We start from the raw sequence: 26059 nt of genomic DNA, 5'->3' as shown, positions 1-26059 counted from the left end.
GGAAAATGGCACTGTTTGATGAAAATGAAAAGCTTGTTATTGTAATTCTGAGTCTTTTTATTTGCCAACTTACATAAACTATTATTCAAATAATTCACATAATAGTCATTTGATTTTGCATACAGTAGCATACACTTGGCAGGAAAAAACATCGGAAATGCAGCCGCGGTGATTTCACGAAGCCAAGAGTGCACTGTGAGCGTGTGCGTGTGAGCGTGTGCGTGTCGCGTAAAATCAGGAGGAACGAGCCACGGAGAGCAAAGACCTGGGAGAAAGCAACAGAAAGACAGAAAGGGCTTAATTATTATTTTTTTTCATTAATGAGCTCTGACCACATCAGAGGAAAGCAGAGGAAATCTCGGAAGTTCCTGCACGTCACTCCGGATCGGAACAAATCCACACGGATTAGCCAGCAAATGCCACACGCTAACGCGTCGTTCAGAGTGGGATTTAACAGATGAGTGCTTATCTTCCACATTTATGATTTGTGTAAGTTCTATGGGGCGTACACACAAACGGCATAGGAGAGTTCGATATTAGGGGGACAGGGGACATAACTTATATAGGGGACATAGCTGTATTCCTGTAGGGTGGAAGATCGAGAAGTTTCCCTTGAGATTAAGTGTGAAGATGCCCCTGAAGCTCTTAGTCATATTCGCTTCAGGGCAGATCTGTCTATGACTGATCTTAACACAGTCCTGCAGAACGGCCAAACCTGCCCAAGAATCTCTCGCTGTCTCATTGGTGGGCTGCAACACGTACATATCAATCTATGTAATAAAACGAAGGAGTGCTTCATCGCCATCTAGTGGCCATAACTAAACACAAGGAAAAATACTCAATCATAAGGAATTCATGTCATACATATTAAAGAATAATATAGTGCAGCAGTTTACTTCCATAAGAACATTCACTAACTTTATATTTTCCTTCTGTAATTGTCACATACATTACTGTAAATATAGTTAAGTGGTAAAAACACCTCAAAATGGTTTTTAACATAAAAAAAACATGTGCAGTGGAAGTGGCCTTTTCAACGTCAGAATACTCACCCTTTCTAGAATGATCTCCTCATACTTATACATCCCATCACTTCCATTTACCTGAGAGAGATCATGACACCAGAATAAATAAATCAATTCATGCTATTAATAATATTTTTCTATTGATATTGTAAATAATCCATAAATCTGATAAAAAAAAAACACAAAGCTGGGACTGGTCTACAACGGGCTTCTGATGGTTGCTATGTGAGAGTAACGTATAAATGACCAAGCAGTAGACGTTTTGGTGTTTTTTAGTCACTAAGCACTGACTGAAATATGATATGAAGCATAAAGAGAGAGAATGAGAGTGAGAGAGAGAGAGATTGAGAGTGAGAAAGAGGGTGCTTGATACTCACATAAGGTCCTGCATCCAAGGAGTCGGCACTGACCAGGATCGGCGGTGGGTTGGCCTGCAAAATGTAGATTCACACAGTCACTCCTAAGTGCAATATAGCCCCTCTGCAACAAAATGCCCGTCCATCAGTTCTCAGGCAAACCATAAAAAGGCTGTCCAGCGCTACAGGAGGATGCTGCGATTGACGGAGAGTTTGTTTCAGAGAATTCCTGATTCACCAATTCAGCAGCTCCCAGGTTTCGGTGATCAGGAACTTCATCAAGCTACGGTGGAATCCAACGCTCTGCTCCGACATACAACCTTGCTATAAAACAACGGCAATAGTATGATCCGGTCCGCTATACGCTAGATGTGTCTGGGAGCGTTTCTCATCACTGTCGCAGACGAGCACTGAGCTCTGCGCATATCTACTGCAAATCCAGCCCCTCGTCGTGTGGGCAAAAAAAAAATAATTAAAAAAATCTCAGACTGTTATGCATTGCAATGTAATTAATTCTGGTGCATATTTCATTTTTTATCATCCATCGCCAAGTGTCAGGTGGAGTTCGGACACCACCTTCAGAACTGGCCGTCCCACGCGTTGCTTAGCAGCCATGGCAGCCGCCGGCCGAGATGCAAATGAGCGCATGCTGAATGTCTAACCAGCACATCTGGCGAGAGGAGCCGCTTTGCGGGGACTCTGGCCTGCACAGAGGGACCCTGAAGGATGCCAGGCTGGGCGACAGACAGGCTACCATTCCAGCATTAATAGGCGCACGTGGGTGAGACCACAGGTTGGGTGTCAAGGCCCGGCCAGAACTGTTATTTTTGTGCCAGAACCTTCTGCACAAAAGCTGGAAAAGGACCATAACACCCCCCAGAGTGCAATCTAAGTGAAAAATTTGGCCCTCTGATTCCAATTTTTCTAAATTCCCCTGCTTGACACGCTAGCATGAAGTTGGGCCAGCCTGCAAATACTATCGTAATCAAAGACAATTAAATATAATGAAAATGACCTTCCTGACCCTCGGCGACACGGCTCCGGACACATATTAACCCCGCTGAGTGTCTGATTGAGCTAAATATCTGTTATTTACCATAACAGCCTCGCACATAGATTTGACTCGAAAGTTAAAGTGGCAGATACCAGCCAAATCCCTTCTGCATTATGCAAGATGCAACATCACAAACGTTACAAAAAGCAAACGCAAACAAAAGAGGGAACACTTGACACCTTTAGATCAGCCCACACCCCTTAAAAAAGAGAAAGAGCTTTAAATAAACAGTTTATTTACTCTTCAAGCTGCTCTTGCCAAGTGCTTGATAAAAGAAAAGGTGAAAGATTTCTTGTGCTTTTACACACACACACAGAAATATATATATACACACACACACATATATTTGCAAACACGTACCATATGTGTAATAATTTAAATATATGATACACACATGTACAGACGCTCCCAGGGTTGCGATGGGACGTGTTATGATATTTCAGCTTTACGATGGATAAACGCCTTTCACTTTCAGTACATTATTCAATAAATGACATGAAATATTTAACGTTTTATTATAAAATAGGCTTTGTGTTAATAGTTTTGCCCAACTGTAGGCTAATGAAAATGTTCTAAGCATGTTTAAGGTAGGCTAGGCTAGGCTAGGCTAGGCTAGGCTATGATGTTTGTCAGGTTAGGTGTACTGTACTAAAATGCATTTTCGCCTTACGATATTTTCGCCTTATGATCGGTTTGTCAGAATGTAACCCCACCGTGACCTGGGGAGAGGCTTTACATTGATCATTTCTGCATTGACTGTTATACATGAAAATGACAGCGTGACAAAGACTCCTGAGGAAATGTAAAATGAAAGAATATCAGTAATGGCATAACAACACAAAAGCATATTAGCCTCAGAAACGCTTCATAATGTGCATCTGTTTGTACAGTGTTTAATTACCCTATTTCTCACTACGGCACCATGGGCTCAGGGTCAGTATGCTTTCATGCATGCAGACTAAACCCAGCATAAGTCATTGGCTAGGATCTCAATAATCCCTGTACGCAGGATCAGAAAATCAGAAAGGCAAACCAGGAGGAAACAATGGCGTGTGCAGATGGCCCAGGACTTTCCCTCTGGAGTGAGAATGGGGCTGCACTCCAGTAGGTGGCGTAGAGCGAGCAGTGCGTCAGGGCGGCCTAACCCATGCTGAAGCACGCCCTTCTGCAGATATGTTGGGAAAAGAAAGGTAATATCAGATCTGCAGCCTCAAGCCGTGACTCATTAACAACTACCATTAGTGCACTCTGTAGGCAGCTGCGTCAGCTTCACGAACCTCAACCAGTCTGAGCCCCAATCATACCATGTGATACCTACTGACTGGAGAGCAACCTCAGTCCTTAAAGAGATACAATAGATGAGATGCATGCTGACACAGAAAATGTACATCGCTGCATGTGATGATAATGACAACTTGGTGTGTAGGTGCATTAGGGGCCCCCAGGTGATCAGGGAGCCCCCAATAGGTCAGGGATCCCCCAATAGGTCAGGGAGCCCCCAATAGATTAGGGAGCCCCCAATAGGTAAGGGAGCCCCCAATAGGTCAGGGAGCCCCCGATAGATTAGGGAGCGCCCAATAGGTCAGGGAGCCCCCAATAGGTCAGGGATCCCCCAATAGGTCAGGGAGCCCCCAATAGATTAGGGAGCCCCCAATAGATCAGGGAGCCCCCAATAGATCAGGGAGCCCCCAATAGATCAGGGAGCACCCAATAGATCAGGGAGCCCCCAATAGATTAGGGAGCCCCCAATAGGTCAGGGAGCCCCCAATAGATTAGGGAGCCCCCAATAGATCAGGGAGCCCCCAATAGATCAGGGAGCCCCCAATAGATTGAGCCCCCAGTAGGTCAGGCAGCCGCCAATAGATCAGGGAGCCCCCAATAGATCAGGGAGCCCCCAATAGATCAGGGAGCCCCCAATAGATTAGGGAGCCCCCAGTAGGTCAGGGAGCCGCCAATAGATCAGGGAGCCCCCAATAGATTAGGGATCCCCCAATAGGTCAGGGAGCCCCCAATAGATCAGGGAGCCCCCAATAGATCAAGGAGCCCCCAATAGATTAGGGAGACCCCAATAGATTAGGGAGCCCCCAGTAGGTCAGGGAGGCGCCAATAGATCAGGGATCCCCCAATAGATCAGGGAGCCCCCAACTGAGAGGGTTTGCCTTCTGTACACAGTGAGAGGGGTATCAGATCAAGCAGTAGACTAAGCATTGTTTTTGGAGTAACGGTAACTGGGGGGGTGGGGTGGGGGTGGGACAGAAAAGATCAGATCATGACCAGATATGGCAGAAGGCAGTAAACGAGGAGTTACAGATGGAATTACACAAATCTGACTCAGATTATCTTAAATCCCATTGTCCCTCATACTTTGCCCCCAGCTCGTTAGAGGTCTTCAGCAGTGGTGGGTGGCGGGGCTTCGCCTGCCGGCCCAGCCAGACCACGTTTGCCACACCAGAGTGCCGAGCCGTGCCGAGCCGTGCCAAACGATCCCAAACGATCCCCAAAGATCCCCAGCTCCCTCTCTTCCAGACTGTGTTTCTGTCCTTGCTGTCGATCAGGCTATGAACCTGCTGTTCCTCACGGCTCACTCACACTGAAAACATTTACTTACATTAAAAATATTTATATTATTATAAAAAAACCCTAAGTAAACACCGTAAATAAAGGCAGAGAGCTCTGTATATATAGTATAAATTGACAGGCAGCCATATATACAGAAATACCAGTGTCCAGTGTTGTACATCTAGGCTTTGGCAGTATCTAATTTTTCATACCATCACGGTGTCCAGTGTACACAGTGTTAAATGGTATTTTCACTGTATTTTCAAAAGCAGCGTTCTTCTGGTATTATTGCATCTTGGTGATAAAATTTGCTGAGCAGGGTGGGGAATGCATCCCCATGAAATATTACAACGAACTTTAATAGCGCGGGATATCCAAAACACCGTGGTATACCATATTAACGTAAAACCACCCAAGCCTGCTTAGATCATAGAGTCTTTCCATGTCCTTCATTTGACTTTGTGGGTAGCGACCGAAACACAAATTATTCGTATTGTTCCTGTGACACTTTAATAAACGCCCACTCCGCGAGGGCACTAAGTGCCGTTAGTTCTTATTTATTTATTTACGTTATAAATGTGCTTCGCCCGCTCAGAAGCAGCTAATGCTCGGAACACTAATTAGCGAGAAGCGGAGCCGGGCCGTACTCGTTATCGGTGGGGTGCTTTGTTAGCTCCAGAAGCAGCACAACGCCTCCCTGCTCGGACCTTGTTGCAAAGCCTCTGGGATTACAGGACCCACCGAGGGCCCCGTGCAAGTCCCTGAGGATGTGGGGCCAGGGCTCCGTCCATGCTGCCACCCCCCCCCCTTCCAGGTCTGTTAAATAATCCATGTGTTCCCATGGCGACCACAATACAGAGCCTCAGGCCCTCCCCCGTCCTGTCCCCTCCCCCAGGGGAGTGGACCGGGCTCCAGGAAAATGGCACTCCGCTCTGCGCCGGGGCCTGTCACGCGGCCCAGACCAGGATCTGCCTTCTTCTGTTCCTCAGGACAGACTGAGGGCAGGAGATGAAGGGAGCCTCATTCCCATCCCACTCCTCCCTACCCTCGCAGAGTGAAAAGCATTATTTACAATGTTTCGGTAGCGGTTATAGGTGATCTGTGAGCGCATCCGTACACCTACACACGTGAGCGGCATGGAGAGGCCAGAATGCAGAGGCTTGCTGTCCAGGTCTTTAAATAGAGCCCATTCATCACGATGCGCTGCTTCATTGGTGGAAGACAATGCCGATTACTAAGTATGAGTGAGTCTGACGCAAAGGCCCGGAGTGCCAGCGCAGAGTCAGGGCACATCTAAGTGCAGCGCCAATCGCTGCTCCAATTAACTAAGCTTTGATAGGCCTCTTACAACCGGAAAGCGGCTATTTTAGTACAAGACCGTGGCAAATTATAGCAGCGTTATTTGGCCAGTATTTTCCTTCATTAACGACGAAGTGAAAGGCTCTTCGTTGTGCGTAAGCCATGCCCCGTACGCCGTGAAGGCCGTTACATATTTTTGATTGTCCTGATGTGAGCCCACAGAGCAATTACTTTGCTAGTAATTATTATGATCATTATCTTCATTATCATGACTGGCACATATTTAACTGTCCCCAAACATGTCACCATTTTTTAATTAAACTATTTTTTCAAGACTGAGTGACTTTTGTCCTGGGTCAAGTAGGAAAACGGCAAAGATGTGTAACACCAATATTAGTAAATATGAACTGCTTCATATTTGACTCGTGCATTTGTACACATGACTGAGAGAAATCAGTCTAAAAGCTCTGTCTTGAATGTAAAGACAAACATTTAGGTTGTATACATAGTACCAGTCAACAGTTTGGACACACCTATCCATAGAAAGGTTTATCTGTAATATTGTCTACATTTTAGAACAGTTATAAAGACATCATTACTACAGAATGATATATAGATAGATTATGCACTGACCAAAAAAGTATTAAACAAAAAAAAATAATTTGATGGGGGGCAGGTATGTGGATCTGGACTCAGAAGGTTACTGGTTCAAATCCCTGGGTCGGCAGAGTGATCCCACCATTGGGCCCTTGAGCAAGGCCCTTGACCCCAATTGCCCCAGAGACTGGCTGACCACACTGTCCCCTCTACGCCAGTTCCATGAGGTGGCCTCCTGGGATGCTTTCCCAGCTGTCCTGAAGGAGCTCCCACATATATGCTGAGCACTCATTGGCCGCTCTTCCTTCACTCTCCGGTCAAACTCCTACAAAACCATCTCTGTTGTGTTTAGGTCAGGTGGCCAGGTCATGTGATGCAACACTATCACTCTCATTTGTAGGCAGCTTGGTGTGTCCAAACTTTTGACCAGTGCTGCATTTTAGCCCTAGTGCAGACCTTACTGGAGCAATCTTGGTACAACCCCAGCATGCAAACGGAGCTGACAGCTATATATAAATAACTCTCCTGGGTGCAGGATTTCGGAGCGATGCAGGGAAGTTACTTTCAGCAAAGTCACTTGATTCGTGAGGGTTCTTTTCAAATCTTCACCAAATGGACTTATGAATCAAAGTTGCTGAAGCCAGAGGATACACTGTTTTATGTTATTATCATCAGTAGTAAACTATTGTAATATAATCCCTTTGTTGTTCACTTAGAATTTAAGAGGAAGCACCTGGAACAGCAGATACACAGATACATTGTAGAGATTAATCTCATATATTATCATCATCATATTATTAACATAGATAATCTCTTTAAAGCTGTGTCACACTGATCATGCTGACACCCCTAGCAGCTCGGCGTAGGCTGTGCTGATTGTCAGCATCTCCCACATCGCCGTCCACATCGCCGTCCACATCGCCGTCCACATCGCCGTCTGGCTACCACTGCAGGCCAGGGGGAAGCAGGGAGGAGAGGGAGGAATACTTTATGACTACAGTAACTGGCAGTGAAAGAAGAAATGGCAGCGTAACTAAATAGCAGTGAGGAGATATGTATGTATACACAGTAGTAAAGTGATAATTATGAACCTGTCACTATCTCCTCTCCTTTGACTGTAATTTGTATCTTATCCAATACACCTGTTTGCTGTGTGTCGAGACGTAAATGTAATGACCACAATAGATGGGAATGAAAGAGTCTCTTATGGGAGTGAAGTCCCTTTTGTTTCAGAGGGAGACAGATCTTCCTGAGTCATGACTGTGGTCTTCAGGACTACAAGGGGGAGACAGATCTTCCTGAGTCATGACTGTGGTCTTCAGGACTACAAGGGGGAGACAGACCCTCCTGAGTCATGACTGTGGTCTTCAGGACTACAAGGGGGAGACAGACCCTCCTGAGTCATGACTGTGGTCATCAGGACTACAAGGGGGAGACAGACCCTCCTGAGTCATGACTGTGGTCTTCAGGACTACAAGGGGGAGACAGACCCTCCTGAATCATGACTGTGGTCTTCAGGACTACAAGGGGGAGACAGACCCTCCTGAATCATGACTGTGGTCTTCAGGACTACAAGGGGGAGACAGACCCTCCTGAGTCATGACTGTGGTCTTCAGGACTACAAGGGGGAGACAGACCCTCCTGAATCATGACTGTGGTCTTCAGGACTACAAGGGGGAGACAGACCCTCCTGAATCATGACTGTGGTCTTCAGGACTACAAGGGGGAGACAGAGCCTCCTGAGTCATGACTGTGGTCTTCAGGACTACAAGGGGGAGACAGACCACCCTGAGTCATGACTGTGGTCATCAGGACTACAAGGGGGAGACAGACCCTCCTGAATCATGACTGTGGTGTTCAGGACTACAAGGGGGAGACAGACCCTCCTGAGTCATGACTGTGGTCATCAGGACTACAAGGGGGAGACAGACCCTCCTGAGTCATGACTGTGGTCTTCAGGACTACAAGGGGGAGACAGACCCTCCTGAATCATGACTGTGGTCTTCAGGACTACAAGGGGGAGACAGAGCCTCCTGAGTCATGACTGTGGTCTTCAGGACTACAAGGGGGAGACAGACCCTCCTGAGTCATGACTGTGGTCATCAGGACTACAAGGGGGAGACAGACCCTCCTGAGTCATGACTGTGGTCTTCAGGACTACAAGGGGGAGACAGACCCTCCTGAGTCATGACTGTGGTCTTCAGGACTACAAGGGGGAGACAGACCCTCCTGAGTCATGACTGTGGTCATCAGGACTACAAGGGGGAGACAGACCCTCCTGAGTCATGACTGTGGTCTTCAGGACTACAAGGGGGAGACAGACCCTCCTGAATCATGACTGTGGTCTTCAGGACTACAAGGGGGAGACAGACCCTCCTGAATCATGACTGTGGTCTTCAGGACTACAAGGGGGAGACAGACCCTCCTGAGTCATGACTGTGGTCTTCAGGACTACAAGGGGGAGACAGACCCTCCTGAATCATGACTGTGGTCTTCAGGACTACAAGGGGGAGACAGACCCTCCTGAATCATGACTGTGGTCTTCAGGACTACAAGGGGGAGACAGAGCCTCCTGAGTCATGACTGTGGTCTTCAGGACTACAAGGGGGAGACAGACCACCCTGAGTCATGACTGTGGTCATCAGGACTACAAGGGGGAGACAGACCCTCCTGAATCATGACTGTGGTGTTCAGGACTACAAGGGGGAGACAGACCCTCCTGAGTCATGACTGTGGTCATCAGGACTACAAGGGGGAGACAGACCCTCCTGAGTCATGACTGTGGTCTTCAGGACTACAAGGGGGAGACAGACCCTCCTGAATCATGACTGTGGTCTTCAGGACTACAAGGGGGAGACAGAGCCTCCTGAGTCATGACTGTGGTCTTCAGGACTACAAGGGGGAGACAGACCACCCTGAGTCATGACTGTGGTCATCAGGACTACAAGGGGGAGACAGACCCTCCTGAGTCATGACTGTGGTCATCAGGACTACAAGGGGGAGACAGACCCTCCTGAATCATGACTGAGGTCTTCAGGACTACAAGGGGAAGACAGACCCTCCTGAATCATGACTGTGGTCTTCAGGACTACAAGGTGAAGACAGACCCTCCTGTGTCATGACTGTGATCTTTATTCCAAGACACTGTGGTTGCCACATTCATTTTCAACTCTGCACTGCACAGTCTGCCTAGCTAGCAAGCTGTGTTAAGTGTGAAGGGACATTAGCGGTAATTAGAATGATAAGAGAAAAATGCTATATGACTTCACATTATACACACAATTGAGAAAACATCCATGAATACACTCTTCAAAATTATAGCAGGTTTCTTGCCAAATGCTTTTGAAAAAACCACTGGGAAGAGAATCTCACTTAAATGACTCCTGTGGCAGCTCTTTTATGACCCAAATTATTTGTTCTACAAGCGTCACAGGAAAAAAAAATGAATTTCTAATCACCTATGTCCCATTGAGTCGAGGGATCGAGCGATTTGACTATCCACAGCAAATGAATGAACCCATCCACCACAATCAGCCAAAATGACCTGACCTTACATGAAATACACAGTAAAAATAGTGCTAAGTGTTATGTAATGCACATCTTATGTAATATGAGTGTAGAAAACAAACCTAAAAAGCAAAGCAATTTAGTAAATATTTATGTGATATTGTAAACCCAACAGGAAAACATCATTAACACAATGTTAGTTTAATTCATGGCCCTCTTATATGAGGACTCAGGCACAACAAGGATGAAAGATTACGAAGCAAGCAATTACTAATTTCCTTTGTGTTGTGTGTATGACAAAGAGACTCATCGTGGCTTTGGGCGTCACTGGCCTTTGGAGTTTGAGGAGTGAGATATGCGGCAAAATCAATAATAGGGTTTGCATCTACCGGGCACCAGGGCCGAACAGAAGAATCTACAGCCTGCTGTAGTGTTTCGCTATCATTCACAAAGCACCATTAACTGTAAGTGAAAGAGAGCATATGGTTGGCCACCAAGAAAATGCTATGCTTTGGTTAACACTTCAGTATCACAACATGATCCGGCAGAAACCAAAATAGCCCAAAGGGGCTGACAGGTTAGTCCTCGTTCGGTTAGGTATCCTCCAACATCTCCCAATGTCGGGACATTTGGATGAGTAAGCAAAATGTATGGGCACTGTGTTGATTATGTAACTGGAATTTTAATGCGGAATTCTCATCCAAAGTATCTGTATTGGGCTTTTAAAAATGACCGGATCTGGATCTGCAGAAAGCGCAGGCAGCATATTCCGTTAGTGCTGCACCCTCTTGGTATCACACAGGCACCGCAAGGCGCATAAGAGGAGAATGTAACGGCCGATGATAAAGCCAAACCGATCTTCTTACATGGACCTACCTGGACCCATCTGTATCAAAATGCACGCGAAACGGCATATTAGAAAGTACAAGAGCAGAGGTTATTCTAAGATCTTACGTAAGCATTCATTGTGGCCGTTCATCGAAAAACGGTCATGAAACCTCGGAACTTCTACACGTCAGGACAGCATTGCCTTGATTGTAAGAATCACTCCTTGTCGGGGAAAACCTCTCGAAAAAAGAGCCACAGCCAATGAAAGGCTGCCATTTTCTGCCTTGTGAATATTCACAGTATTGCATATTATACGTGTGTATAATCATATATAAATAAGTAGTTTCTTCATATTAATGTATATAACACTCAAATCAATTTATTATTTGTGATGCAGTCGCTGATATTTTGCTTCTGGTCGCGATGTTCACATATCATGTATATTCTGGTATATTCTGGTATTCAGATCCTTCCAAATCTTGGGATGAGTCACTGAACGCTGGTGCTGATCAGAGGCCATTTTTCTGAACTCAATCATTCACGCACTAGAACTCACAAAAAATCTAAGGGGAAAAAACCAGTAGATTAATAGAGATGCTCCAATTTTAAACTAAAGGATAAGGGGGAATGTCTGCAGACTGTATTTTGCTAAGCTGTTACAAATTGGAAAATATCCGCCTTTGGCTCTTAGATGAGCAGAGACGTGAGGAAGCAATGTTATATCTTCTGGTGTCCGTCTCTGTCATGTTTACTGGCACTCAAGAATCCTGCTTCACAGGAATGTTTACGACGCTCTTCGTCCCGTATGAAAGGCCTGCCTTTTGGTTACCTTACACTCATGCTATATGCTGCACTGCTTTCTTTATGTATGTCCCATTAGATGTGAAATTAATATCACCACATGGCAGAAGAAAAGGAGACCTGTGGAGATGCTTCATGGTTTCTGGCAAAAGCAAAATTTTGGCTGGCTTGCAGTGACCCATTCTGACAAAGGCCCGGTTCTAGGGGGCTGCTCTCCGCATACGAGTCAGTCTCAGGCTTCAGGCTCCCGCGGCCCCAGACGGCACGCAGAGCAGAAAGAGCATTCATGCAGCAGCGAAGCTTTTAGCTTTTCAGAAAGAGACGAGAGGCCAGGAACGGAGCAAAGGCAAGAGGAAAAATACACTGACGCTGACCCAAAAGTGCAAATGCCTCTGGACTGACATCCACGAAAACACAAAGTGGGAGCGAAGTGTGTATAAGGCAGCCGCGTTTCCGTGACGATCACCGAAGCGGTCGGCATCACAGACGCAGCCAATGCGGTAAATCTGCTGGAACGTTGCAAATATGCTACTGCTGTTAGCCTTCAACTGTAGCTACACCATCCTCACGCCTCTGTGCGCAGCTCCTACAATCAGCCTGTTACTATGGCTACGCCTCACGGCAGAACAGACTCGATGTTCCGACGCGGGATGAGATAGGAAGGGAAAACCTCCAGTGCTTTAAACGACTTCTCGCTGCCATATTCTTTTCCACTAAAAACAAGAAAACAATAAAAGCCGCAGTGCTTATGTAACACAAATCCTTCATTAGCCAGTCAAATGATCATTACCATATGAGCTGTTGGTCCTGCCAGCTCATATGCTGGATTTTTGCTTGCTGACCATGTACCTGTGCCAAACATCTCCGCTGCTTTTCTGTAACCTGGATCTTGTTTTCTAGGAGTGTGTGTGTGTGTGTGGGGGGGGGGGGGGGGGGTAGGATGATGTATGATACACAACTTTGAGTCTCTGCAGATAGGATTAAATAAAAAAAAAAAGAAAAATGCACCCGTCTGTTTAATATTGAATGACAAACAAGGCCAGTACAGAAGATGCCTGCCTGTTTGTCAGATCCAGGCGAGGTTAGCGATATATCATTGTGGGTGAATAAAACACTGATGAGACTCCAGCAGAGGTCAGCAGGGGCAGCGGATGCCCTAGAGACGAAGGAGAACAGAGGTCACCATGAGAGCGTATTGATTTTAGGGTGTCATGGGAAAGAGGGCAACCTCTTACATCTTAATCCTTGGCAGCCATGAAATTCGCCAAAGCTAGATCATGCGTCTAGGATTCTGGCACAGAGCATAAAAAAGCAAAAATCTGTTTTAAAATGTAGCTTTAGATGACAAAGATCGTTTAAGGGTTTAAAAAAAGCTACACAGGAAGTTACTGTAGCACCGAGTCCGAAGAGCCGTGTAACCTGAAGCAAGAGGCCCGCGCCAACGGGACCAGGGACCAGGGCTGGCTGAAGTTTCAGAGTTTATTTAGGTGCTGGGACTCTAATTTACCCCCGCACCACCTCCCCAATCACCCACCAGGGCCGCAAGCACATGTGATATCCGTCTCTGTCGGCTTGACAGCTTTACTGCAGTCAGCGCTATGGGTACCGTATCCAACAGAGCCATGATGACTGATAATGAACCCAGAGGCCCACTGACTGAGTTCTGTGTTCAACTCATTCCTTTTAATACAGCTGAACAAGATGGCATTTTGGAAAAAAAATAAGCAAACATGCCGGTCTCAAGGGGGTTGTGTTCCATGGTTGAAACAATAGTGCATGATAAGGAAATGTGCTGCAATACAAGAAAAGCAAAGACATAAAGAATGATGTAGCATAACATATTCATTCACAGCTAATGATTCATATCGCGGACAGGACTGCTCTCTGTAGCCAGAGACTACCAGGAATTACATCTGAAATATATAACAAGATAACAAGCCACAAGGAGACGAATAACTGCTCGGGATAAATAAAGATACCTGAGACCCAAGTAATACATCACTAAGGAATTACAAAGTCTCTGTGCATGAAATGCAATTTTAAATGGTGGATTAAAAAAATCAACATATTTCATGGACCGAAAACAATTTAATGTTCAGCAGTAGGGGTCTGGTTAAAAACTACAAAAATATGCAGCAACTCCTTGATCAAAAATCAAAACATTTCTTGATTTTTGCTTGAATATGAATTTTCAAAATAAATTTATATAGGCAACTATGTAAAACAAAGTTATAAGTATAGATACGTTTTAGTAAATATTACAAAATGCCTTCCCTTCTCAAGGTCTGAATCTGCATCATGGTAAAAACCAGTTGCAGCCTTTCCTGGGTGAGTAACGTAGACACCTCAGCAGCTTCTGCCTCCCAGTCTACCCAGTGCTTGCCAGGCCTTTGCTGGACACTGAACTGCTATCTCAATCATCAGAGTGGGAGTGTCGCCAGACATTTCAGCAATCACACATCCAGCCAGGGTAGAGACGCAACCTAATGTTAGTGATCCAGTCCTGCTGGAACCACAGGGAGAAAGTGAGAATCACTTTGGATACTCAGAGCAGCCCGACCTGTGGGCCGAATCTGTTAGTAGAGTGTGAAGATGTCATGGGAGAAAATGCAAATATCAATATTCTGCATATTACAGATTGACATTGGTGGTTTCAGTTCTGGTTAGCCTAGATCCAGGGCTCATGTAGCATTAGCATGAAGCATCGAGGTGAACGGGCATGACAATTACGGGACACTTCCCCATTCATCCTGGTAGTGACCACCATTTCCAGCTGGAACAGAGCATTTAAGGCAGCAGTACATAAATAAACTAAATCAGCAAAGACTAAATCACAGGCTCATTGTGGTTAATTTCCTCATACTGGCCAGTTACATGGTTTCAGAAACAGAGGTACAGATGGCATTCGTGTTGGGACAGGGTCGATGCGCTTCATAGTCATGCCATTCAAACTATGCAATGCTCCAGCAGTCCTGGTTCACCGCACTGACGTGGCCTGGAGATGGAGTGCTGGGCTCCTGGTACACACATCCACATCTGACTTCACCCTCTTGTTTACCATCAACTAAGCTGTTAAAGTTCCTGTGAGACCTAGTGGGACCCAACCTAGTGACCTAAGATTCTGAAGAGGTGAACAGGAGTTGATACCACAGAGTCGGTAAGTGTTAGTGGGACAGATGTTCCTTAATCACCTCACTCCTGACCTTCAATGATTCCAAGAGACAGGAAGTAAGATGGACCAAAAGTGCTACAGGGTAATGACTTTGACTAATGTGTAATGTGGATACTCTGTCCCACTGACCGCGTAGTATGAATAACTCCATGGACTGCATCCAACTGGAGTAGTGACTGAAAGCCCTTGACTATGATTATCTATAGCTTTTGCTGCAGATGAGGGGATGGTGAGCTCCTGACCATCCATCATATGCAGGAGATCCAGGTCAGTGCCTGGATGTGGTGCACAGGTTCATCCGACGACATCGATCAGAGGTGAGAAGCCTGCGGGAATGGGTGTACGGAACATTCCTGCAGTTAGCCGTTACAGACAAAGAAAATCTGGGTTTACCACCATCGGCTGAAACTGACTAATAGCCAGGAGCTACTAGACCATGCTGGCCTTTACCTCGCATGGTGTTCTGAATTAGTTCCTGCACCACAACCTGCTGGCATCCTACCACCCACAGGCTCCCGTGAACGTACCTTCCCCTTAGAACACTGTTCCTACAATGAACGTACCTTCCCCTTACAATACTGTCTCTGCAATGAACATACCTTCCCCGTCGAACACTGTTCCTGCAATGAACGTACCTTCCCCTTACAATACTGTCTCTGCAATGAACATACCTTCCCCTTACAACACTGTTCCTGCAATGAACGTACCTTCCCCTTACAATACTGTTCCTGCAATGAACATACCTTCCCCTTAGAACACTGTTCCTGCAATGAACGTACCTTCACCTTACAATACTGTCTCTGCAATGAACATGCCTTCCCCGTCGAACACTGTTCCAGCAATGAACATACCTTTTCCTTAGAACATTGTTCCTGCAATGAATGTACCTTCCCCTTGACATACTGTTCCTGCAAAGAACATACCTTTTGACAGTCCTGTGAGGGCAAAGGCAGTCATCTCATGGCTCTGCAGTGTCACTGAACCCACAGCATGCGGCTCAAAGGGGCTGCATGAAAGCCCAGGGCCTTAGTAATTTCGTTTTCAAATAATTGGGGGATCGACAGAGTGCCTGACCCCCCCAGGGGGATAATGAATGATGCTGGTCAGTTACGATACTAGAGGTGGATCCATACTAATTTGGTTATGAATGTCTTTTCCCTATCCTCTTGTACCTGTACAAATACAGAGGGTATTTCCTAGGAGATTGTGGCTTTTTACCCTTCATCAAGTAGCGATAAAACAAGACAATGAATTCAGTGTCTGCTTAGGTATAAAAAATATATCAGCTTCAGGTGTCTATATAAAGAAAAGAAAGCCTCTTTTGCGAAACAAAAATACCATGCAAATGTTACATATTGAGCATAAAAAAGCAATGGGGAATTTGTGAGCTGAAAGACTATTGTAATAAACTGACTAATACACATACTTTTATATAAATTCACTTTGTGAAATTGAAGTGGAAAATATAACAGACATCACGCAGTTAAATGAAATTTCAAAAATCCAAAGGGGTGACAGAATCATCAATCTCTCCATGCGATTTTGGCATTCGATCATGCTCGGTCATAGTGAGTCACAGGCTAATGCTGAGCTATCCCGGAAACAAAATCACTGGGGCAGTTTTACTGATTCCATGTTGACAGAGCTGAGTTCAAACCTGAACCCGCTGCCCCGAGACTGGGCTGGCTGCTGAGTCACTGAGCCACTGTTAAGGGAATGACATGTAGGCTGAAATCACCAGAAAGTACTACTGTATATTTCTTGTTGCTACACAGAAAAGCTGACCTGCCAAAAACAGACCCGAGCAAATGACAGAGGAACAGCTCCAATCACACAGATGGACGGCTCAGAACCTCTACCTACGGATTACAGCCAGACATGGCTGCCAGCACCAGATTATCAGCTCCTTATAATCTCCTTTAACGTATGTTTTGACGGAAAATACATTTCATGATTGTTATGAAAAATACATTTATAGTAAGACATTGTGTTACATTGTGCATTTGTGCAGGAAGGCTCTCTGTTGATAAAGCAAAAGGACCATAACTAATATCACTACGATCAAACCTTCACTATCTGTATAATAGTTGAATTATTAATATAAACTAGCAGGCACACAAACAAAGCAATACACTAAAAAAGAAAGAAAATAAAAAAATAATGCAACACCACGGAATAAAAACTACATTTCTCACATCCAGGGGTAACAGATGCTATATTATTTTTACTGTTGCTATTTGACTGTAACAGCACTGCTGGGTGAAAATCTTAAACAAAGACGATAAATAAATATAAATTCAGAATTCACGGCTGTAATACTATCAACAGCAGAATCCTGGCTGTTTAAGTAAAATGATCTAGAATGTTCTAACAGGCCAACACCACCTCTTTTGGAACACTGCAGTAACAGCCTTGGGTTGCATTCTAGAACTATTTCTAGCAGAACAAAGGGCATGCACTCTTAAAAAAACAAAAAGATCTATGGATGCCTCTGAAAAAGACGGCTTTGGGATTGGCTGCTCTTCAAGTGTATCGATTGTGATGCATGCAAGCTGTGGGAGTAGATGGTGTGTATGTGGACTCACTGAGAAACTGCACTGCAGTGAGAATTTATTTTCTGGACCTCTCTGGCGACTTCGGTCACGGTTCGAATCTGAGCTGTGTCAGAGCTCAGAGCTGTGAAGGGGTGGGGGGGGGGGTGCCGGGGGAGACAGCTTTTAAGAGGACCTCCGTGGGTGCAGGAAGAAACTGGCACCATTCTGTCAAGAGGGGGAGAGTTAAAAACGGCCACGGTGTCTCTGCCAGTCACTGTACTGCTGGGACGCCAGAGGGCTGAGGTCGATGATTCCCCCACCGGGCACTTGGCTGTCCTGTGTGCTGCCATGTGATTCACGGCGGGGGAAAGACCAGGCGGAGAGGCAGGGCCAAGGTTTGCCCGTGCACCATGATTTGCAAGGAGTGGAGGACGACACGCAATAATACAAAAGCAAAGGTGGCAATTTCAGGTCCAGAAAGTAAAAATCCAGACCATGATTTACTTTCAACCAACCAGTTGAGTACTCTGTGACTGTGACTCTTAATGCTCTACTGGTTGGTTGAAAGTAAATCATGGTCTGGATTTTTTACTTTCTGGACCTGAAATTGCTACCTCTGCATACAAGTGGCTTTTATTCTGAATGCCAATCTTTCACATAACCTCCTTTGATTTTTGGATTCACAGATGTCACAGAAGCCAGTTTATCTGAGGTTTATTCCTGCTGGGTTGTCAAAAGACCAAAAACCCTTTATTCACCAGGAAATTACTTCTTTATGTTCTCAATGATAAGAATCCTAAAACATCACATGACAAGCTGGTCAAAGGTCAAGTAAGACATCTTTACAAGCAAAGAAACAGTAAGCAAAGTGATAGTTAAATATCCCATGCAATTTCTGGTTAATTACCTTCTCAATAAACTGAGGCTACATGACTAACTTAATGTTATATGTCTATAAAAAACACATTTCAAAAGCCTTTTGTAATGCAAAACTGTTCATTTTCAATTGTATTACTATTGCCATGATAATGAGCCTCTGAATAAAACAATAGGCTTGACGCTTGGACCGTTCTGCAGAGTGACCGCATTCTGTTGCTTAGCGATAAACCCACTCCATCTAATGACAAAAGACAGCGCATCAGTCCCCGAATCGGGGGCCTCTTTGCACAGCGAGTTTCCATTTCCAGGCCAGTGGCAACTGTGGTCAAAAATCCAAGCGAAAGCCAAGCAAAGTGGCAACAAAATTATCAGGCCCCGCCCATCAGTCCCCCCCCAGGGCCGGAAGGACAGGTGAGGACGTGTTGTTTCAGGTGAGCCACTTGCAAACGGTTGACATGAGCTCTGACAATGGGACACTGCAGAAGCAGGATGGACACAGTCATCTAACAGCCTGTCAGCACGTGTCAAGCGGGCGGAATGTGAATTTCCGGACATGGAAATTGAAACGGTCACCGAGAATGCTGCCGGGGTCACCAGCCAGGGTCAACTTCTACTTTATGACAGAGCAGCCAAATAAAACATCCATGAGAAAACATTTCAAGTTGTATTCAACATATTAGATCAATTCCCCAAATCCGGTCCTAGAGGGCCAGAATCCAACACAGTTTGCAGATTTTCCTGTTCAAACACACATACCAAACCTGGTAATTCCCTGACTAAGATGTGTTTGAATAGGGAAATCTGCACACCGTGTTGGATTCTGTTCCTCCAGAACTGGATTTTGGGGAACCCTGTTTTAGATCAACTAATCCTAATACACTGAGAGACACATAGCTAACAGTTATATTTACATGATTACAGTTACTGATGAAGAAAATTTAATTCTGTCACACCCTGCAACGACCGCAGCGTGAGAAACAATTACAGTACTGTTTATGGTCCAGCCATATAACCTGCTATATAAAATATATATTTTATTTGGAATCTATTGAATTTATTGGTTCAACAACAATTTAGCAGTAAGTTAGCATCAAAACCAAAATAAATAAATAAATAAATAATGTGCTGTGTGTTTTAAGCGTCTGCCTATTCAATACTATTATACTGTTAATATGCAGATGCCAGTCATGTGAGAGTAGGTGTCTATGGCACTATCAGTCACACAACACGACATGAGAATAGCAGCAGCAGTTCGTCAGAGTCGGTTTGCGGTAATCAGATCCATTCGTGCATCATTCCCAGGAATCTATAACACATATCACATTTCCTTTTCATATACCAATGAAACGATTGTTTTCATTTCCTACCACAGAATACAGCTCCCATTGTTTGTCAGCTCCTAAAATTAGCTGCCATACTCATCTGATGCCACATCCCTGTCCATAGCACCTTAATGTTTGGTGCATGCTACTATTTCCAGTCCTAGAATGATCAGCTTTAAGGTATTCACGAGCTTGGTACTTAGGGGGAACAAGGTGCAAAGAGCTTAAGATGGTGATACAGGCATATAAAATGCCTTTGAAAAATCGACAAGCTGTTCATTTTTCTTTAATGATGATGATGAAAGGAAAACTATTTTATGGTGAAACTCCCCTGATCAAAAGTTTGACTCCAGGCTCACATGTACTAACATTTGTAGCTCAATAAAAAAAAAAAAATATATATATATATAGTATATATAGAATATATAGTATTCTTCAGTACCCATATGGTTTCACAGTGCACACCAGATTTATGCATAAATACAATTTATGAATTAATACACATTTAATGAAAATAATAAATAATATACATCGTTAAACTATGCAACCCTAGAACGCAAATCATCCATCTGCATACAGGTGGCGGACGTTCCCTATGGAAATACTTTGATCACAAATACAAATAACTGTAGTGACTGCTACAAACAGGGGGAATCTGTCTGTCCGTGGCTTGCCATACACCGAATGGAGGAGGATGGTGTGATTATTTTCATAATTGGAAGCAGATGGTCCTCAAAGTCTCAGTCAGAATCCTTTTAAGGCATCAGCATCCAGTTCCTCTCCATACTCCATGATGTCTCTGTTCCTTTAAGCGACGCGGGTGGGGTGGGCAGAGCAGGGAGGGCCAGCACAGAGCAGCGGAAACGCAGTAATGAAATAGCGTGTTTCCTACGCTGCTCTGTTCTGTCCCATTAATGCATCTGTAATCATGCTTCTGCGTTCCCAGTGTTTCTGGTTTCAGGGTATTGACTAGCACAGTACCTCCCAGTACTTTTGTTTCAAGGGACCCGATGCTCTTACTGGCAGAGAAATGCATTCACCTATTTATCAGTTTTCAATAACTGCTGCTCCAGTTGGGGTCAGGGCAATCTGGAAGCCTCTCCCAGAATGCACAGGGCATTAGGCAGGGTTCACGGGTGGGGGGCCCGGCCATCGCAGAGAGCTAAGCACAGCTTAATGCTAACATATATCTGTCTGTCACACATGACGATAAACATAAATCAGGTATATGGTGGAGATAAAAATGTACACATCCCAGTCTGCAGGCTGCAGTACCTTGTGGCCCAGAATGAAAACACATTAAATCACTTTCATTCGACACATTAACCTATATAATCACAGAAAAAACATTGTTTCATTTCTGAAAAGAAACAAATGGGGAAAGAACATTTTAATGTGATACATGCACAAAACCCTATGACTAATGCAAGTCATCCATCCATCCATATATCCATCCAACCTCCACCTGCTTAACCTAGACAGTGGTGCACCGGGGACCTGGAGCCTGTCCCAGGTTAGACAGGACACATACCCACACTCACCATCCCGAAATACAGGCAGCCACCAACACTAGAGATTCCAGGTAGCTGTCCCACCCAGGGAGTCATCACGCCACGGCAAAAGCACATCAAAGCTAATTTCCTAGACAATACCTGAAGTGATTCTGATTAGATCAAAATAAAACCAGCACTTCCTGTAGAATTGCCCTCAATGTTAGCCTTTCGTCACGTACGTCAGTTTGTGGAGGCAGCCACGAGCGACGAGCAGCTAACAAAAGACCTTCGGTGGTGTTATTGTTGAAAGGTACCAATCAGGAGAGGGTTATAAAAAGATCCTGAAGGCCATAAATACACCACGGAGTGCAGTGAAGACCATAATCAAGAAGTGAAGGAAATATGGCCCCGACAGACCCAGACCTAGATGACGCTGTCCCTTTAAGATGGATGACTGTCCGGGGAAGAAGCTCATCAGAGAGGCTGCAGGAACACCAGCATCAGCTTTAAAGGCAATGTGCAACACTGCAGCAGAGGCTGGTCACTCCCGCTATTTAACTGCTCATTTGCATACTCTTGATAATCCCAAGCCAAAGCGGAAGCAACATTCTACGAAGCTGTCAATCACAATTGCATTGTGGGGCTGTTTCGACTCAGCAGTGTGCCACAGGCTTTGGTAAGGAGTGGGAGGGGAAACGAATGCCTGCAAATTCAGGGATTTTTCGGAGGGAAACATGCTTGCGTTTGCAAAAAGAGACGAAGCTGAAAAGAAATTTCAAATGACCAAATCAACCACCAAAAGGAGAGTGTTGTGGTGCGGCCCAGTCAAAGCCTGGGACCAGTGCTACGGAAATACCGTGCAGTATAAGTGACAGGAGGTTATCATGCCAGTATTAATCGAAGGGTTTGCACACTTTGTAACCACGACACTGAAAGTATTAGATTTCTAATAATTACAAAAATCCATTTGTTTTTCACTGAATGATTGCTGATTAAAGTTGGAATAAAGATTTACTTGATGTCTCCTACGGGCATTTCCAAACAAAGGAAGCACTCTCCGATTTTATCCTGTGTGTAGATAAATCTGCAAATACACACATACATACTGCAAATATGAACCCTGTTCTCATTTCCTCCAAACACATAAATGTATAAATGCACAGGAGTGTTTATATCCCAGGCTTGGGTGGTGGATGTAAAAATCCACTCTGCCTCATAAAAGAGCGTCAGCCTGTCTTCAGGTCCTGGACGATGGTCGTTTTGCCAGAGGAGCGGCGGGGGTGGGGGGGGGGGGGGGGCACCTCAGATCCGCACTCTGCTCATCCCTTTTTTTCCCTCCCCCAGTCTCACACAGGCCCTGGCATGACATCACCCCCAGCGAGCCCGTGCTCCGGGTGTGTTTACCGTCCCGCCTCCCTGGAGGAGTTCTCCTGGGCACTGCACTGCACTGCACTGCACTGCGCCTGCCAGCTTTCTGACATGCTCTCCTATCGAGCTCCGCTCCCACCTCCCCCCTCCAGGCCCCTCCCCCAGCCCCCAACCCCCCAGCATGAGTGTGGCATGTCCGCCCTCTGGCCTCTGCCCCCCCTTTCCATGCCCCCATCTCGTTACATTAATCTCCAGCCCCTCCCAGAAGTGACAGCCCGTGCCCCGTCTCCGAGGCGCCTCCAATCAGATGCGTGCGCATGTGTGCACTCCCGCACTCCCGCACTCCCGCACTCGGGGCGAGCACCCCCAATCACCGGCACGCCGAAGCTGTTCCTCCCGCCCGGCCCAGGATCAGCCATGATAAGGTGGATAGATCGGTATAGGTGTTGCTCTGTGTGGGTTATTAATGGAAATTATGGGATGTTTCTAAACAAAGAATCTGCATAATACATCACTTCTGACCAAAGGCATATTTTCACCCGAGCTTGAGCATTAGGAATGTCAGTACAAGAAGCAGCATAAAACCGGGGGCTTCATTTAAATAGGAAACCATTAAAATATGTGTTAAATGCGTTATAAACCATTCATATAAAGTATAAAATCTCCAAGTATGTTATGCATGTAAGTGTGTATAAATATATACTAAGCCTCTAAATGTTGTTACAATGGCTTTTCATTGGCAGTGACTTGAGTGTGACTTTTAATTGGGTTTTCTTTGTTTTGGCAAAATGATTGCCCATTCATTTTACAATGTGTTACAAAAGCACCATTGTTAGTGGCTGGCTAAGGCAAAGTTGCTTGTAAAAGTATTTTCAGACACCGGCCATTGTTTAAATCCACTCAAGTAACAGCTAAAACACCAAAACTGAATGTGTACTTGCATGTTGGTGGTAAAAGCACATACCAAATAAACATATGATATGAACTTATAATGTTGCTACTGTTTAAGAGCAGTTATTGAATAGCTTGTCCTGGGTAGCTGGGATATTGCAGGGAACAGTGCCAGGAATATGGGTAAGTAATGCCAAAAACGCCTTTGGTGCTCACCACACGGGCGCTAGCATTGGACTGGTCAGTACAAAGACACGAGCAGGAAACAGTGTTTATGTTCCTGTGTACCCATTTTCAGAAAATGAAAAACTGCTGGAAAAAATGGGTGCCGGCGTAGAAGGAAACTTACAGAAGCTAAAGCGTATGAAATGCCATGCAGATAGCAGGAGTAATGCCGAGGAAAGGTGGAGGCTCATTGGTGAAGGTGACGCATCAGTAATGAGGTTTTAAAGCCGCTACCATGTCTGTGATGGGTATAGACTTCCTCACTATCCACCCGTCTGTTCTTAATTAATGCCGCCTGACTCTGTCTATGATCCTGCTTCATTATTTTCCTTTCGCAGTGGTCTGCAAAGTTGTGTGTGCGCAGCCGAAGTAGATGAGCACCGGTAATGATGCTCTGCTCTGGATCAGCGTGAGCTGAACGGTCAGCGAGCCCGTGAGGGGCAGGGACATCTCGCAAGCCGTGTTTACACGTCCGGCATCATGTTTGCATTTCAGCGATCCAAAATTTCGCCCAACATGAAATGAATGAGGCACACAGAAAAAAATATGCAGCTCTGCTTCAAAGGTAGATTATGTTTCCTATAACTTTAAGAACTTCATGCCCTATAAATATTTTTGAACGTATAGATGATACAGAACACCAGTGTAATGGAGGTTTATATGCATCCAGGAACGCAGTGCATTCAGTGATAAAAATGTAATCTATATTCTAATTGATACAAAATATAATTCAGTGTTAACGAGATACCATTGACATTTGGTATTTTCTTTGTAATAAAGAAATAATCATTATTTACTGTTTTTCGCATAATAAACACTTTCTTGTTTCAAGGTAAACAGGTCAAGACCTGCAGATTCCAGAAGCATTTTCACCATCATCCACAGCGCCGATTTACGAATCGTACATATAAATGTAGCTTTAAAAGGCTGATGACAATTTTGATGACAATTAGAAACGTTTGTGGCACTGTTGACACTGCAGACCTCAAATACAGATTGGCACAGAAATGTGCCCTAGTGCCGTCAGAGGATGATATTTTCATGGAATAAAGAGTCAGAGCTCTGCTTAAGGTGTACATATATTATGATTTCCTTTAAATGTAAAACATATGTGTGTGTGTGTGTGTATACCCACACATATATAAAATGCATCGTGTATTTATATATGGGTTTACACACACACACACACACACATATACACACACATTTCTTAAAGTTAATTTCCATGAATTTACATAAAAATTCATATTAGCATATCTATAAAAATTATTTCAACTGTGAAAGGAAACGATCTGTTACATTACTACAGTACTGTCATTTTTTCAGGATTTCTCAGAAGCTAGCGTGAACACTCCGGTAACGAAGAATCACAAGTTTCTTTGAGCTAAAATCTCCTGCAGAAATGTTTTTAAGTCACTGAGGTCTCGTAATAATAATGTGGTAATTAGCTCAACTATGACCTAGGCGATTTGAATTGGAGGCAGACAAGGCATCTGCTTAGCTCTAAGCTATGGAGCATGACATGAGGGGCTGGAGATGAAGGGGTTAAAGGTTTCCTGCTGTATGCTCTGAAGCCGTCCATATAGCATCCAGACTGCGGGACAGATGCCTGCTGCACTGCCACGGCTCTCTGATCGTCCTCGTGCACCACACCGAGCGCCTGCCTCTTACGTGACTCCCAAACCCATCTCACTCGCTGCCTTCATCCTCTGCTTCATCTTCAAAAACACTTTGCCATAAATCGTATAGCTCCACGGCACATCATTCCCCTTAGTTCCGCCCGTGTGCGTCGCGGCTCGTTTATCTCGAAGCGGACGGCCGAAGGGACACACGGGCGACGGTTCCCACAAACCAGAGCCGATCCCACATGGAGAGCCACCCGACAGCAGAATTCATTGGCCGGCATTCGTTCGCCCAGAACAGCAAGGTTGCGTTAATGGCACCGTGTGAGACATGCACGCCGTTGCCTTCTGCTGGGGCGATTTGAAACATTACCGGTGTGATTTCAGTCTCCATTTTGCTCCTGTGCTCCCCGGGAGAAGCGGAGCAGCACATATATCGCAGATGCATACACGCCCAGGAGCCCTCTGCCATTTCATACATGGAGAGCACCCCTCCCCCTCAGCCACCTCCTCACGGTACACACACG

The 26059-nt window shown here is 45.1% G+C and overlaps 1 protein-coding gene across 14 annotated transcripts in view; it reads right to left on the bottom strand.

Annotated features, from left to right (window-relative positions):
• LOC111837980 (disks large homolog 3-like) overlaps window positions 1-26059 on the bottom strand; it is an 88485-nt gene that overhangs the window by 38504 nt on the left and 23922 nt on the right. For all 14 annotated transcript variants that reach the window (XM_023800478.2, XM_023800486.2, XM_023800487.2 and 11 more), the window contains 2 exons: window positions 1403-1456; window positions 1053-1103 (listed from right to left, as the gene is read on the bottom strand). In XM_023800478.2, coding sequence (XP_023656246.1) covers window positions 1053-1103; window positions 1403-1456 — 105 coding nt within the window. The remainder of the gene's footprint in view (window positions 1-1052; window positions 1104-1402; window positions 1457-26059) is intronic.

This window comes from Paramormyrops kingsleyae, chromosome 18 (assembly GCF_048594095.1).
Source record: "Paramormyrops kingsleyae isolate MSU_618 chromosome 18, PKINGS_0.4, whole genome shotgun sequence".
In the NCBI taxonomy this organism is placed as follows: Eukaryota; Metazoa; Chordata; class Actinopteri; order Osteoglossiformes; family Mormyridae; genus Paramormyrops; species Paramormyrops kingsleyae.
The sequence above is the reverse complement of the archived record's forward strand: the minus strand, read 5'-3'. Positions and strand labels throughout refer to the sequence as shown.